Source organism: Sorex fumeus, unplaced genomic scaffold (genome assembly GCF_029834395.1).
Source record: "Sorex fumeus unplaced genomic scaffold, SorFum_2.1 ptg000043l, whole genome shotgun sequence".
In the NCBI taxonomy this organism is placed as follows: Eukaryota; Metazoa; Chordata; class Mammalia; order Eulipotyphla; family Soricidae; genus Sorex; species Sorex fumeus.
In genome coordinates this window covers 11837291-11855168 of record NW_026606100.1, presented here as the reverse complement: position 1 = coordinate 11855168, position 17878 = coordinate 11837291, and the positions used below count along the sequence as shown (strand labels likewise).

The following is a 17878-nucleotide window of genomic DNA, read 5'->3' as shown; positions in this document are numbered from 1 at the left end:
GGAGACTGTGAAGTGCACAGAGGGACCTGTAACTGGCCCGTATCTGGAGTCCTGGCTCAGCTGTGGGACTGCCTTGCCGCTCAGAGGCCCAATCCACTCAGGCCAGTACCAGGAGGTATCAAGGTCTGGCAGGTCACTTCCTGACCTTTGGGACCAAACGTTCAATAAAAAACAAGCCCTGTGACCAAAGCTTTCACCTCCAGTGTGATCTGGAGTCCACTTCCCTATTCTTGGTCCTGTCACTTCAAAATAGGAGCCAGGGGAAGCAGGGAAGCCTGGATGCTAAATAATAGATACAAGAGATGAACACAGTTTCTTTTCTTTTTCTTTTTTTATTTTAATGAATCACCGTGAGGAAGTTACAAGCTTTCATGTTTGGGTTACATTCACACAATGATCAAACACCCATCCCTCCACCAGTGCACATTCCCCACCACCAATATCCCCGGTATACCCCCCTTTCCCAGCCTCCCCCTGCCTCCATGGCAGACAATATTCCCCATAATCTCTCTCTACTTTTGGGCATTATGGTTTGCAATACAGACACTGAGAGGTCATCATGTTGGGCCCATTATCTACTTTCGGCACACACCTCCCATCCCAACCGGTTCCTCCAGCCATCATTTTCTTAGTGATCCCTTCTCTATTCCGGCTGCCTTCTCCCCTCCGCTCATGAGGCAGGCTTCCAGCTATGGGGCAATACTCCTGGCCCCTGTGTCTACTGTATTGGGTGTCAGCCTCATGTTATGTTATTCTATACTCCACAAATGAGTGCAGTCCTTCTATGTTTGTCCCCCTCTTTCTGACTCGTTTTACTTAGCATGATACTCTCCATGTCTATCCCCTTATAAGCAAATTTCATGACTGAGATGAACACAGATTCATTCTTCTAGGTTTTTGGCTCCTGGATCTCCTGTTTTTTTTTTTTTTCATTTTCCTTTAGGCATGTGGTTCTGTAGCACCCTGGACACTTCCCAGACACTAATGGAAATCAGCTTCTCAGTAGGACAGTTCAATTGAACAAAAGACCTGGCAAGGCAACGCACACATTCCTGCTGGTGTTGGAAGCTGAAATACCACCACCATGGGGCTCTGCAGCCTGAATCTGACTCTCCCACCATGTGTCAATACCACGCGTGGTACCGGTGCTATTAAGTGTTGCTCAGAAACGAGTGAATCGTGTTCCTTAAGACTTTCGTCCCATCATCCCCTCTATGTTGTCCTTTTTATGCACTCATTCCTGATTCAAGCTATTTACCCACAGAATATATGCCTGTCAAAGGCTCCAGACTCTAGACGGTACTGGAAAGGATCTGAAGCTCAGAACAAATGTACCAAAAGGAGGTCAATTTTTCAAGCTCTGGCAGGCAGAGTCCATTGCCTTCGTTTTCTGTTCCAGGTGATTGGCATCCATTCAGAGAGTCAAATCAGAGACTGTCCATCCACACAAATTCCTCATTTTGCTCTTCTGACTTACCGTTTTACATCCGAGAAATCCCCAGCTCTGTCAGCGTAAGCTTTACAGAAGTTCCTTAAATGTACTCATAGCTCTCATACAGATCCCATCACCCCTGAGGGCTACAATTGGCTGTCACTGAGATGACAGCAATTATGTCTACGTCTTTACCTCCAGTTCTGTGCCCTTCCATCTCTTTCCCTTCACCTCTAAGCAGAACTAGCTTGAAGTATTTGATAATTGTTAGTTCTACGCTACTGAAAGTCCTCAGGGCCGGAGAGATGGTACAGCATGTAGGGTGATAACTTTGCAAGCAGCCACTCTGGGGTTTGATATCTGTCACCTCATATGGTCTCCCAAGTATGTTTGTAGAAATACCTGAGTGTTGAACATGGAGTAATCCCCGAGAACTGCCCTCTGCCAGTGTCCCACCACCGCTGTAAAGAAAAGAAAGTCCTCTGAGAGCAACTGGGAAATAAATTTGGACGTTCTGTTGTTAACCGTCTCATACCTCATGTCTCAGAGCTTGAAACTCACACTATAAGCCAAATTAGGGTAAGTAGTCATAGAAGTGTGTTCCTAGCATTTTTAAAATTTTTCATTTGATAAGGTAGTTCACAATATTTGATTACCTTTAATATTCAAACACCAATTCCACCACCATTACGCCTTCCCATCACCATATTTTAGATGTTTCCATGCCAAGCCCCAAGCCCTGTCCCAAAGCACAAACTAAATAATATATTTTGTATTGTCTATTATGAAATGCTGCTGAAAATACTACCAAAAAAGTATCCATAAAGGAAAAAGTGTGAAGATTGTTTTATTTTGGCAGGGGCCATTAAGACATTCTTTAGGATATCACTAACACGTTGTTAAAGGTTGAGAGATGGGAGCTTTTGTATGTATATCTGAAAATATGTATATATGCATATATATATATTTCTCTCTATGATTGGTTGCCTACTACTTGAACCCCATCAGATGTGGTGTGGTACTCTTGGATAATGGGTTGGGAATGTCTTATGGTGTGTCTCAGCATTCACTCATGAATGAGGCTCAGCCTGAGTGTGTGGAGAGCAGGCTTGAGCATGGTGGCGCTTGAGTTGTGGGGCTTTTGGCTGCCTGGGCTGGATCCCTTGGGGCTGGGAGGCCTGTCACCAGCCCCCCTCTGGAGCACCCAGTGTGGGTTTCTAGCATTCATTTCTTAACGCTAAGCTATCACAGAAGTAGCCACAATGCAAATGTTGGATAAAGTTCTAGAGGAAGAAAGGGTAGTCTTTGGAAAAGACACAACCTCCTTGAGAGTACTTCTGTAAATTCTTTTTAGAAATGTGTTTTTTTCTTTAAAATCATGTATAAATGGGGGAGGGCAAAGGTAAAGCAATGCTTCCTCAGTCATTTACACAATTATTCACCCATTATAGTACCTAATATATTATATAAAAATGTCAAAACCTAGAACGTGGACCTGGGATGTGAAGGGGTTGGACAACACTTCCTGAGTTCGATCCCTGCCACTCCTTGGTATCCATACAGCACAGCGGTGGCCCCTATTAAATTGACAGGAAATTTACATCAGGATTCTATGATGGCATGTGGTGTAATTTGGATCTACTCACTATTTGTCTGTTCTCTTTTATAAAAATTTGTTGTATAAATTGTATCAGAATCATAGGTTTGTGTAACTACCACAATCAAAACACAGATTGGTTCCATACAATCCATCATTAATATTTGAACATGTTACACCTTCTGTCATTATTCCCACCAAGCTCTCATCTATTTTCCATTCCTGAGATTTTTTCAACTCAATAATTTTCCATAAAAAAACATACAATATATAAAACATTGTGTTTATTTAACTCAATATATTACCCAAGAGATTCACCCAATTATTGAATGAACTAATGACCTGTTTCTTTTTCTTATATAAGTTTTGCATTATGTAAACCAACTTCTGTTTTTTATTCATCCGCTTATCGAAGGATAATTCAACCAGTTATCTCTAGTGGACTTTACTTGTTTGTTTTTCTAAAAAAAATGAAACTTTTAAACGTGGAATGTACATAAAATGAAATATATCTCAGCCTTAGTAGTGAAGAAAATTTATACAAATGCTGAACCAAATAGTTTCTAAGTCAAATGAATCACAAAAAGGCAGGATGTACATGCAAAAAGCATCTGAAAGTATTCATTGCAATATTCTTTTCTTTCTATTAAAAGTAGTACTTTGGAGTTAGAGCAATAGCACAACGGGCAGGGAGTTTGCCTTGCATGCGACCCAGGTTCGATTCCCAGGATCCCATATGGTGCCCTGAGCATCACCAGGAGTAATTCCTGAGTGCATGAGCCAGGATTAACCCCTGTGCAATGCTGGCTGTGACCCAAAAAGCAAAAAAAAAAATGTACTTTTTTAATGTGACAACCCATATAAACCAGTTGATGGTGATTCAACATGATAACTGTCCAAATAGGTAATTGAAGGGAAAATTATGCAACCTTTCATCACAAAGCTTCCAAACACTCACCGAGAAATCCCTGGGAAATATGCCTAAAAGTGTTTAGTGCAGGTCTAAAAGTTGTTCATTAATCTGGGTTTAAAGGCCAGGAATCTGCTCTCCCTGTCCACAGGGCTCACTGGGCTTTGGGTGGCCACATTCAACCTCCTCCCTCACCCTCAGTCATCTACCAGAGGGCCTGCTTCCTTATGGCTCCTTTCACTGCAAAAACTCCAGTAAGTCACTTCACATTTATAGATCTGTGGTTGCTGAACAAATGCCTCGGGATGTAACTTGGAGGAGAAGAGAAGATTTCTTGGGGACAGTTAAGTAGACAGTCAGCAGCATAAGCTTTATCTCTACTTGTGCTGCAAGTCTGGGACTTTCTGGGGTGTACAATATTTACTGCATAATCCCTATAGTTGTTTTGAGGGGTGAGCATGATGTGAAGTTTTATTTTATTTTAAAAAAAAACTAAAATGATTTTATTTAGGGAAATATGGGCTGGAGCGATAGCACAGTGTTAGGGTGTTTGCATTGCACGCAGTCAACATGGCTGACACGAGTTCGATTCCTCCGCCCCTCTCAGAAAGCCCGGCAAGCTACAGAGAGTATCTCGCCCGCAGAGCCTGGCAAGCTCCCCATCACGTATTCTATATGCCAAACACAGTAACAACAAAAGTCTCCAATGGAGACGTTACTGGACCCGCTCAAGCAACAATGGGAGGACAGTGATACAGTGACAGTGACAGGGAAATATGAGAGGGAAAGAAATATGCATTGAAAGAATGCAGACTTCTCTAGAAAAGAGACCACTACTGGCACCTTTTATTTATTAAAAGAAAGGAGTTATGCATATTAGCTTGAGATGTTGGTGGGCCCCCCAAAAGAGATCATGCACCTGGTATGTGCATTTTTTTTACATTAAAACTGTGCCAGTATTACCTAAAAATTATTTTTTTTACTAAAATCTCTATGATTTATATGTGAATATCTATAAACCAGTTTAGGGGCCGAAAAAAAAAAAAAAGAAACGATATGACAATGATTCAGTCAAATACAGTAACCATTTGAAGATGAGACCATAAAGGCCAGGCCACTAACTCCGAAGGCCAGGCCTTCCACTGTATTTGACTGACAATTTCTGAAGAGGGGCCATCGAAGAAGAGCTTTTATAGACAGATGAGATGAAGAAGATGGTTTAGTTGCTAGTAGCTTTAACTCACAGAACACAGAATTCTTACCAGGAAGGAAAGAGTGATCTTGCACTCTGCCAAGGTAGTAGGAGCAATTCAAAGGAAATGCTTCCTTTAGCAAGTTCCTATTACAAAGGAAAATGAAATACCAAGAGGAAGCAAACTCACAGTAATTCCAGGCTGTGCTTGTGACAGTGGTGACTCTCTGTAGATTACAAACCACAGTTTAGTGACTGCCAATGAGTAAATGTTGGCTATGTGGCCCTGGAGAGCTACTGGTTTATGGCTCATAGAGCGTGGGAGTCAGTTGACAGGTGAGTATGACAGGCAGAGGTGGAGAAAGATGTTCCTGCAGACTCCCACCTGAGCCAACAGCTGTCAATGAGAGCCCCCTTTGCTTTTATGCATACAGAAAACACTGAAAGTTTTCCAGATATCTGGACAGTGGAGCTCCATCCCAAGTTCTCCTACGTTATGTGGTTGTGTTTACCTTTGTTAAAGTACTATATTCATACAATGTTACAGGCAAGATTTACCTTTCCAAATGTCGGTCTGAATGTCAGGACCCTACTAACTGCCAGTACTCTACCATCAGCAGTACACTTTATAGACAGAAGGCATATTTGATGGTACGTGTTAATTAACTGAACACAATGAAATAATCTTCCTTGACTGTCCCCACAATAGGCGAGGACCATGATGCCGTTTCCACTTCTCCCTCTCCTTCTCCTGAATATGGTGGCTGTGTCCTGCTCTGAAGTTGAAGGCCCCAAGAAGGTCCCAGACACTTGTCCTGTCATGGTCTGTGGTTCTCCAGGCGCCAACGGCTTCCCTGGCAAAGATGGGCGTGACGGTGCTAAGGGAGAAAAGGGAGAACCAGGTACAGTTGGGACTTTTCTATCTTTCTAGTTCCTTATTTTCCAGAAGAAATGACCTCGAGATAGAGGAAGAGTCATGTCCTATCTGGATCACTCGTATCATTTTTTTATTTAATTCAAATTTTATTAATGGATGTATAGACGCTCCTATAAATTTAATTATGTTCACTTTGGGAGCAATGATAAAAGATTACTGACATATATCTTTTTTTTAATTTCTATTACTGAGACACCATGAGGTACAGTTGTAGACTTACAAATTTTGTGCTTGGGTTTCAATTATACAATGATCAAATACCCATCCCTCCACCAGTGCCCATTTCCCACCACCACGGGTTCCAGTATCCCTCCCACCCCCATCCCCCCACCCCACCCTGCCACTCGTATCACTTGTATCACTTGTCATCTCGTTTTTCGTCGAGTTGCTGGAGCGGGCATTGAAGCCTCCATTCATCCCTGTTATGTGCTAGTGTAGCTCAATAGCATCTGCTCACTCCAGGAACATGAAAAGCATCAAATCCTTCGTTCAGGGTCTTGTCCTAACTAGATAACCGTATTTATTTAGGTTATAATTCAAAACAAAGTTATAAATCTGTTCTTTTGGCATCCCTGACTTCCGTAGGAGCTGGTGGTGCATAGTTGACTTGTTTGCTCAGAGAGTTACTCTTCAAGGCAACTTGTCATTCGAAAAAGAGGTTTAGAAAGACTGGTCCTGCTTAATTTCTCTTTGCTTCTGGAAAGTGACGTGCCAGGATGAGCAAGAATAGACGTGAGTCATGTCTCCTTTGTTTTCCAACAGGTGAAGGACTCAGGGGCTTGCAGGGCCCTCCTGGAAAGATGGGGCCTCCAGGAACACCAGGGATCTCTGGGTTACCAGGACGAGTAGGCCAAAAAGGAGATCCTGGAAAGTGTGCAGGTAAAGAGCCTAACTCAATAAGATCTACACTGAGGGCACACAGGGTTCTGGGACTTTGAGTGCTGGGTGAGAGATTCTTCTCTCCTTGCTGCCTCCCAGGAAGATCGCCAATTCTCTTTGCTTCTCCAGCTCAGTCAACACTCACTAAGTTGCTTAGGTTCAGATCACTTTAGTTAGTGCTAGAGTACATACGAAGAACTCTTTGAGACCATTCTCTTATCTGTCGCCCCTGAAATGCTGGCCCCAGACTCTCTACCAGATGAAATAATTTAGGAGGTTGCATCTAAGAATTGGTTCTTATCATCACAGTCAGCATGGTCAGTCATTTTTCACTGCATGAAGTCTACATAAATACACCAGAGTTGGTTATTGAAAGTCTAGTTCCATGGATAAGTCAAGTAATTTCTCTTGTATTTTTTGCTGGACTCATTTTCCTGGCAAGCTACCGAGAGTATTCGATATTCCAAACACAGTAACAACAGAGTCTCCAATGGAGACATTACTGGGCCCGCTCGAGCAAAATTGACGATCAATGGGAGGGCCTTTACCTTACCTTTACCATTTTCCTGTGGTCACCTCAGGGCCAATCGTCCCAGTTATGTATCTAACTGTTGTTTGGTTGTCAGTTGCAGTGTTAACGGGAATTAAACCATGGATCTCTCAACATCCAATGATAAGACCAGGTTTAGTCACTTAGAGGTGATTTCAGGATCCCCAAGTTTAGAAAAAGCACAAATTTTAAGACTCCCTGAAGGGTTGGCTTTACTACATCAACCAAATTCTGTTGGTTAAAATTTTTAAACCAAGGGGTCAGAGACATAGTACAGGGGTTAAGTTACTTGCCTTACATATTGTCAACCCCATTTCAAATCCCAGGTGCCACACATGGTTCCAAAACTCAACCATATGTGAATGATTCCTAAACATAGATTAGTCATGGTTCCTGAGCAACGCTGGGTATGGCCCCCAAGTAAAGAAATAAACACTTTCCAAGACGAGGCCATACTGAAGGAGTGTGAAAGTAGATGTCATTTCTCATTTCCTTTTTATAAACACTTCTGTTTTCATTGAGATTCTATTGACATATGGTTTTTGTAATTTTCGGTGTGAAGTTTAATCATTATTTGCATATATTACAAAATTATTGTCACTATAAATCTAGTTATTACAATTCCTAGTTTGTTTCTTAGAAAAGAACATTTTAGCTCTACTCTATAAGCAAAATTCAAATATACAAAACAGTATTCTCAGCTATACTCACCACGCTGCACATTATATACCATGACTCATTTATTTTATAACTTGAAGTTTGTACACTTTTGCCACTTTCATCTGTATCAGCCTCTTCCCGTTCCCGCTTTATTGCAATCAACCACCGGTCCTTATATCTATAAGTTTGTTTTATTTTTGCTATTTGCCTCCCTGTATAAATAAAATCACATGGCATTTGTCTTTCTTTAAAAATATCTAGGATGCAATCCAAATCATTCAACAAAAGAATTATTGAACATGATCCATTCACAGAAGAAAAGAAAGTCTATACAACCTATGCAACCTTAAGTCTATAACCTTTATTTGAGCCAGATGTTGAAGTGAGAAAATAATATCACATACATTATAAAAGAAAGGATGGAACATATGCTAAAAATGAACATATAGCCCTAAAGAGACTTAAGGGGCAGAAAAAGTATCACAGCACAAAGGGTGCTTGCCTTGCACTTGACTATCCAGGGTCCAGCTATGGGCATCCCATACGATCCCTTGAGCCCACTAGGAGTGATTCCTTAGCACAAAGCCAGAAATGACACCTGAATATCACTGGGTTAGCCCCCAAACCAAAACAATTTAAAAATCAAGAAAATGTAAAAGGCTTAAGATTTATTTTATTTATTTTTTATTATTTTAGTCTGAGAATTTATAGTGTTAAAGTTTGTGGTAACAGAGTACAAAATTATTGTACTTTCTATCATTGAATTGCCTCAACTCTCTGCTACTCCACAACTGTCTTAATGTCTCTTACCAAATATAAGTTTTAAAAAATAGAAATATTAGAGACTAACTTTTCTCTGAACTTAAATGTCAGGAGATAACAGGGATTTAGGAAAATATCAATTATGATTATTTTTATCACACTTTTATTGTGTTGTTGTTGTTGTTGTTATTTTATGACTTCCAAAAATAGTTTCTTTTTCCTTTTATAGTCTCTTAAATATATTTCTTTTTTTTTTTTTTTTTTTTTTTGCCTTTTGGGTCACACCCGGCGATGCTTAGGGGTCACTCCTGGTTCATGCACTTCACCTGGCCATGCTCAGGGGACCATATGGGATGCTGAGGATCAAACCCGGGTCGGGCAGCGTGCAAGGCAAATGCCCTACCCACTGTACTATCACTCCAGCCACTTAAGTATATTTCTTGGGCAGACATGTTAGTCCATTCTTTTAACTGATATTTGTCAAAAGACTTGTATATTTCTCCCCCATAGTTGAGTGATAACCAAGGTGAATAGAATATTTTTGCTTGGAGATCTTTTCCATTCACTTAAATCACTTAATCACTTAACTTCCCGTTAGTCGTCGATTTGCTCGAGCGGGCGCCAGTAACGTCTCCATTTGTCCCTGTCCCGTGCTAGTGCAGCCCAATGGCATCTCTTCGCTCCAGGAACATGAAGGGCCTCAAACCGATCGTTCATGATCTTGACGAAGAAGTCTGACCATCTGGTAGGTGGGCGGCCACGCGGTCTTTTGACATCCCGTGGAATCCAGTCAGTAACAGCTCTAGTCCAACGGTCGTCTTTAAATCTCATTACGTGACCAGCCCATCTGATTTTCGACACCTTGGCAAATGAGACAGCGTCCCTGATCCTTGATCGTCGACGGATGTCAGAACTCCGGATTCGTTCTCTCATTTGAGTGAAACGTGATATTCCAAGCATAGCTCTTTCTATTCTTCTTTGGGAGACCTGAATAGCATTCTCATCCTGTTTGCGTAGGGCCCAGGTCTCTGAGGCATATGTTAATGCAGGAAGAACAGTGGAATCAAAGAGATGTGCCCGGAGCCGGAGGTTCCTCGTCCTCTTAGCTATTTCTTCGACGTTCTTGAAGGCGTTCCAAGCTGCTCTCTTCCTCCTGCGCAGCTCGGGTGCCAGATCATTTGTCATGTTGACCTCTCGACCTAGGTAGACATAGCTGTTGCATTCGGAGATGGTCATTCCATTGAGAGCGAATGGGGCGTCAGGAACAAGGCTGTTTCTCATAAACATTGTCTTCGTGAGATTCAGCTGTAGTCCTACCTTTCCACACTCACGGTCAAAGTCGGCCAGCATTTGTGCCGCTTGGCTGATGTTTGGTGTTATGAAAACAATGTCATCAGCAAAGCGGAGGTGGTGTAGTTGCCGACCATCTATCTTCACTCCCATTCCTTCCCATTCCAGTCGTCGCATGATGTTCTCGAGGGTGGCACTGAAGAGTTTCGGTGAAATGGTATCACCCTGCCGCACCCCTCTCTTGACATCAACGATCACTTCTTTGTAGAATGGTGAGATCCTGGTAGTGAATCCACAATAGAGCTCACGGAGGATCCTGATGTATTGGGCTTGAATGCCCTGATTGGCTAGGGCTTCAATGACCGCTTCTGTCTCAACAGAATCAAAGGCCTTCTTTAAATCAATGAACGTTAAACAGAGCGGCATCTTGAACTCCCGAGAAACCTCAATAAGCTTGGTTATCGTGTGGATATGGTCGATGGTGCTGAATCCTTTGCGGAACCTGGCTTGCTCGCATGGTTGTCCTTCATCTAGTGTTCTGCCAATCCTATTTAGGATGACTCGAGTGAACAACTTGTAGATGACAGACAATAGGCAGATCGGGCGATAGTTGCCAATGTCATGGATGTCTCCCTTCTTGAACAGTAGTACGGTCCTGCTGGTTTTCCATTGGGACGGAACCTTGCATTCAGACAGGTAGCGAGTGAAGAGCCGAGCCAGTGTATTGATGAGTACTGACGGCAGGTTCTTCAGGTGTTCAGGTCTGACCTTGTCTGGGCCGGGTGCTGTTTTTTTTCTTTACCGACGAAATGGCGTGTTGGATTTCGGAAGGGAGAACGTTGGGAACGACATATCCATCCTGTGGAATTTGGTATGTCGGCAAGTGGACATGGCTATCGAAGAGATTTGAGTAGAAGTCATAGATAATCTTTTCCATTGCCGTTCTGGAGGATGTGATGGATCCATCAGGACGTCGGAGGGCAGTCATCTTGGTCTTATAGTTGGCGAAGGACAGGCGGGCGTTACGAATACTTTTCCCGGCTTCTGCCGCATCTACCAGTACTTCTGCTCTTCTCTCTTTGAGGTCTTCCTTGATCGCATCTCTGCACTGCTTTGCGAGCTCGGACGTTAGCTTGCGGTTGCCTGAGGCATGCGCCAAACCACGCTGGCGAATTAGCTCAAGAGTTTTCGAAGATAGGCGATTTTTTGTGGCTATCTCTCTCTTGGCGTTCCTCGCACATTCATGGAGGTGCTGAACCAGTCGATCATATTCCTCGTCAATGTTGTCAACAATGGCATCTTCCCATGTTGCCGCAATAGTACCAAAGAGTTCCCAGTTGGTGGTCATTCTGGGAGTTCTCTTTTTGAACTTTGCAGCCCTTTCTCCCCGCTCTGTGAAGTAGAATTTTGCACGAAGGAGACGGTGGTCCGATCCCGTTCGAAATTTTGGGACAACAGCAACATCAGTCAGGCAAAACCGTCGATTGAATATGATGTGGTCTATTTCGTTGTGGAATCGTCCACCAGGAGACTCCCATGTCCATCGTTTAGATTCTGCCTTCTGGAACTGTGAGTTACCATGAATGGTCTTGGTCGACATGATGAACTCAGACAGTCTCTCACCCTGTTCGTTCCATTCTAGGCCATGGGTCCCGATGTGAAGTTCTTCAGCTGATCTTCTCGGTCCTATCTTGGCATTAAAATCACCCACAATGATTTTGTAGAAGGTGTGGTCTTCTTTATAGAACTTCTCTAGCTCCATGTAGAACTTCTCGATTTCTCTTTCATCATAATGAGATGTTGGTGCGTAGACTACGAAGATAGAAACTGCAGGCAGTGAGCCACTTCTATTCAAATGTAAATGTCCGATTCGAGTTGTTAGGCATTCGAATGAATCAATGCTCTTGGCCAAGTTTGTGTTGACAAGGACACTGACGCCTCCAACACCTCTTTTATCGCATGTTCCGAGGAACAATTCTTCTCCAGTGTCGAAAACGGCATGGTGAGATTCGTGCCTTCTTGTCTCGGTCAGACCAATGATGTCGTACTTGATCATTCGCGCTTGTACCATCAGGTCCTCAATGGATGCATCTGATGCTAGCGTACGTGCATTGAAAGTAGAGACAATCATTTTTGTCTTCCTTCGTTGTGGCAGCCGAGGTCGGCCTTGAGATTCAGTACTTTGTATATGTCTATATCATGCCACTCACTTCTGATGTGGAGAGTTTCTACTGAGAAATTCACCGAGTCTTAGGAGTGCTCTCGTGTATGTGAGTGTTTGCTTTATTCCTGCTGCTTACAGGATTATTTCTTCGTCCTTCGTTTTCCATTGTAATTATACTGTGTCTTGCGGCGCTTGGGTTTGGGTTTATTTTGATTAGAACTATTTGCGCTTCCTGCACCTGGGTTTCTAACTCTGTAGTCAGCTTGGAAGCCTCCTTGGCTACTTCTTATGATGCAAATTGTATTGCTCTTAATGCCATCCCAAGCAGTCTTATGTTACATTCACTATATTAAATTTGATCTAATATTAGTTGGTACTTTAGGATGCCTTCCACTATTTACCTTTGAGCCCAGTGAACTATTTCATCTGAAAGAGAATCAAGTCAGCATTTTTAGGGTGACTGATAAGACAGTGGTCTGAAAGAGTTATTTGTATGTACTCTAGCACTAATAGGACATTTCTGAGCTCAGGAATCAATCCTGGAGGGCTCAAAGGACCATACAGTGTGCTGGGCATTGTACCTGGGTCAGTCACAAGCAAGGCAAGTACCCTACCTGCTACACTATCTCTCCACCCCTGGATTCTTTTTGTTAATGAGAGAAGTAGCACTTGCATTGAGGCCCATTTGGTAACGTCTTACATATGATCTGCCTCATGTTCTCCTCTCTTGGAGAACAGTAAACTCATAGCAATTTTGGCTTACTGATTAACAGAACAAACATACAAAAAACAAAGACAAAAGTTTAACAAATAAACCAAAAAAAGCAAAATCTTCCTCAAATCCTTATATGATCTTTTCAGTCTGTATTCACCAACTTATAATAATTACCCTAGATTTCATTTTATTCACAATAGCATTATTTAGTTAAGGAAAGGAATACTAAAGAGTTTGTTTTTTGAAGTGCTATCATGCTAGGTAATAATAGAATATGTGTGTGTTCTATTATCTTTACCTTCTTTCTGATTATCAGTATTTATCATTGTTCTTGAATATACAATACACCAAGTTGTAAAGCATGCCCCTCCCTGCTTTTTGTGATGATAAAGATTATCCAACTTCTTATAGTACTGAAACTTCTCAATAATTATATCTCACTTGTTTCAATTTTCTAGATTTTGATTGTGGATTAGTGATTTCTGAAAAAGAAGCTTTACAAGAAGAATTAGACCGCATCAAAAACTGTAAGTCTTATCTCCTACTTTAAAATTTTATTTGTTAGATTGATTGCTTTTTGTTTTTGCTATACCCAGTGATTCTCAAGGCTCTTGACTCAGTAATCTGTCCTGCAGGACTCAGGGAAACATTTGGGGTGCTGGTGATCAACTTTGGTTGGTCTCATATAAGGCTAATGCTTTACTTTCTCTCTGGCTTTGAGTAGTTTAATGTTCAAAAGGTGGAAGGAGACAATATTTTTAAAGACATATAGTTTTTGGACCTGATAAAGTATTTCTTGTAGTATATCATGGAATGCCCACAATAATCTTGTGATGGAATATGAGGCAAAGAACATTTTGTAACTTATGCAAAAATATAGAACTGTGTATATGCCAGAAGTAGTTTATAACTGAAGTCTGTCTGATTCCAGAGACACTGATCCTGTATCAGTCACTCCCTGGTCATTGAAAAAAAGGACTTATGTCCCTTTGTTATCCTGGTATTGAAACCTGGCACGAGATCTAGTTTGTTCCTCCTGTACTGTCCCAGCACAGGGTAAATATGCTTGGTTATTTCTGTTTGTTTTCAAGTTAGTATTGGGGCTGAATCCAGAATTTCAAGCGATATGTGTTTTAGGACTCATTCAGATTAAGGTTGCCATATTTAATGGATTTAAACCACAGAACACCTATTGAACTGTGAGTTTCTGGTAAATTAAATCTTTAAAAAATCGTTTAAAATGAACTGTGAATTACAAAGATATTATGATTGAGTTTCAGGTGTACAACTTTCCAGTGTCCATGATCTTCCACCAATGTCCCAAGTTTCCCTCCCATGCCCCAACCTGCCTCCATGGCAGGCACACTTCCCTTCCACCACTAGCTCAGAGTTTCTTCCCTACCTGATCTCTCTAAACCCCCACCCAGTATCAAGTTTCGTAGAAAGCATTTTTTTCCAGAACAAGTATGTATTTAAAATTACATGGAAGATATTTATATTTAAAATAATTACATGTTTTACCTGAAATTCAAATTTGACTTGGGCTGCTGGATTTTGTGTGACAATTGTTCTTCAGGAGCCTTAATCAGAAAACTTACTGGTACTTGGTTTAAACACAAGCTAGTGTCATGCATGTTTTCTTCCTCCCACCCACCCCATTTTAGGGCTAAACTTTGCTTTGGGGAAAAGGGTTGGGAAGAAGTTCTTCTTGACCAACGGTGAAACGATGAGTTTGGACAAAGTCAAGGATCTGTGCAAACGTTTCCAGGCCTCTGTGGCAATCCCCTCAAATGCTGAAGAGAACCAAGCTATCAATAATCTAGCCAGAAGAGAAGCCATCCTGGGCATCACAGATGAGGAGAACGAAGGTCAATTTGTGGATCTAAAAGGAAATAGACTTACCTACCAGAATTGGCATGATGGAGAACCCAATAATGCAGTCTCTGGGGAAAATTGTGTGGTAATCACGGAAAAAGGCAAGTGGAATGACATATCTTGCTCTCGACCTGCTTTGGCAGTATGTGAGTTCCTTCTCTGAAGAGGTAAGATGTTCTGGCCCTCCTTATCTTTTTCCTCAGACCTCTGTCTAAGAGTCTTCTTTGAAAGAAAAATGTCTACCCAGTATTTTGTGATGAATAAGAGAAAATGAGAAGAATGTATGGATGATGAGAAGTAAATGTGATGAGACCAATGGTGGTCTGAATTTCTGCTTCAGATCCAATAAGTAATAATGACAATTCATGACAATAACAAAATCAAAATAGTAGTTAGCAGGAGTAGCAGTGGTAACACTAATAATGCATTTTTCTAGTTTTATTGAGCTATAATTACATATAGCAGTGTATAATCTTAAAGTATGTCTCATAATGACTTAACAATAATGTATTTTAATCGGTCAGACCTTAATAATGCCTGATATTTATTATCTGTTTTAAACATCGTATAAATGACAGAATTTTGTAATATTAATAATTAGGTTAATAATTTTATTTGAGTAATATTAGTTTCTATTAATTAGACCTTGCTTCCTTTGCATGAGTCCTAAAACACATATCACTTGAATGAATGAATGGAGACGTTACTGGCACCCGCTCAAGTAAATCCATGAGTAATGGGGTATCAAGTGATCAAGTGATCAATATTAGTTTCAGAAGGTATAAAGATTAAGTGAATCTGTTTATCCTTTGCTATACATACCTATGCTCTGTTGAGTCTTCCTTTCTCGTTGGTAAAGGGCTTCCCTAATGACATTCCCACAATCTAATTCATAGCTTTTCAGTTATTATGAGTGACAGATATTAGCACTGCACTGTAGCACTGTCCTCTTGTTGTTCATGTTTGCTCGAGCAAGCACCAGTAACGTCTCCATTATGAGATTTGTTACTGTTTTTGGCATATAGAATATGCCATGGGGAGCTTGCCAGGCTCTGCCATGCGATCATTTACTAGATATTAAAAGGAGAAATTTTATAGTTTTCTTTTTTGATCAGCATTTTATTTTCATCTTAATGAGCTACTAAAGTATACAGACAAACATCTCCATTGAAGAGGTAGATGAATTTTTACATAGAGACACAACCCAAACTAGTAGAAGATATTTTTAGCACCCTAGAAATCCCTTCATAATCTCCCATAGTTGAACTTCCAAAGTTATATTCCATTTATATTTGTCACCCTTCCTGGAAGTAGTGTTTGGAGATACGTTCATTTTGGCAGGTCAGACTCTCCTGAGCAGAGAATTTTAAAGGCAGCAGCAACTCTTTGGAGGAATTTGGCTTGGTGGACTTGTTGAAAGAAAGTCAAATCCCTTCCTGAGTTAGAAGTCGATCTTTGTTGGGGGGGAAAAAGCAGTATATACTTTCAATCACTTTACTTTCAGGTGCATTACTTAAAGGACTGCTGATAAAGCTGCAACTGTATAATTTCCAGAAACTGCCAGAGCAGCCACAGACAACACAAAAGACAATGTATTGAATTGCTTCAGAATTTGGGCTCTCCCTTTGGGGCCAGCTAAATTGCATTCACAACTCCATCCTGCAACGGCTTTGATAGTTAACCAGTCATTTACTATCTTTGTGTCTGAGCCATTTATTTCACAGAGGGGGAAAAATGCCCCATGGCACACGAGATGCCATGTTCCATGAGATGTCAGTGATTGCATGAGAAATATGGAGACAGTTGAACAAGTTAATTAATTTTTGTCAGTTAAGTGTCAGAATACTGCATTTTATGTCTTAATCTACTCTAGATATGTGTATACCCATGACACTCACGACACTCACGGCACTCATGACAATATTCAGGCTAGCCTTATGGGATTGATGGTTTGGTGTTTCAGTGCTGAGGCTTAGTGCTGTGGCCAGAAGTGTTCAGGGGCAGCCAAGGGTTTTCCTCTGATGCTGAGGGGGAGAATATTCAATATTGTGCATAGACTTGGAGGCTTCACACATGCTAAGCATGTGAGCTACATTTGAGTTATTTTTCTGGGCACCTTTGTGTGTGTGTGTGTGTGTGTATGTGTATATAATATGTATGTATATAAATGATATCAGATTTAATAATATCAAATATGGTCAAATAACTTTTGACCATATTTGATATTATTTCACTTTTTAAAATGTACATCAATGTTGTTTTGGAATACACTTAGTGACAGTCTATCCTTTACAAATTGAAATTGATTTACACAACAGTTTGTTTGGAAATGTGCTTTAGGGCAGTAGATGTAACTTGATGATAGAGCACTTACATTGCTTTTGTAAGGTCCTGCTTTCACTACCTAGCGACATGCACAGTCTAGCATACACACAATTGAAAATGTTCATGTGTCTCGGTGATCCACGTTAGCAAGATTTTTCTCTCTGTGCTTTCCTAGGTTTTGGTGTCCAAGTCAAGCTGGTCTCCTGAGTGGTGATGTGCTGTGCCCTCAGATTCCTTATTCTCGGAAACACTTCATGTGAAGTCATACCTTATGCTAAATAAATCCACCCGCAAAGCATCTTGTCATTGTGTTTTATTTCTAGAAAGATTTAAAATTTTTGGTTTAGTTTCTTTAATATTTAAATGTGCTATTTTTTGTATCATATGACTTTGGTGCGTTCTGCTTTTTCAGTGTGTTAGTCTGTTTTATCTGAATGACCTGTAAATGGATAGAATTTGAATGTTAGAAAGTTGTTCACAAATGAATTCTTATGTGATTTTCATTTAGGTATAATCTACAGATGTTTCTTCATTATGTCTTCTATGATTATTGAATTATTAACAAATCTTACTAGGAATTTTCCAATTTA

General features: G+C 40.9%; 1 protein-coding gene across 1 annotated transcript; it reads left to right on the top strand.

Annotated features, from left to right (window-relative positions):
- The first annotated feature begins 4075 nt into the window (after positions 1–4075).
- Positions 4076–17580, top strand: MBL2 (mannose binding lectin 2). Its single transcript, XM_056120823.1, has 6 exons — positions 4076–4193; positions 5841–6033; positions 6831–6947; positions 13547–13615; positions 14753–15130; positions 17464–17580. The coding sequence occupies exons 1-5, from the start codon at positions 4167–4169 to the stop codon at positions 15124–15126; spliced, it is 780 nt and encodes a 259-aa protein (XP_055976798.1). The 5' UTR covers positions 4076–4166; the 3' UTR covers positions 15127–15130; positions 17464–17580.
- The last annotated feature ends 298 nt before the right edge of the window (positions 17581–17878 follow it).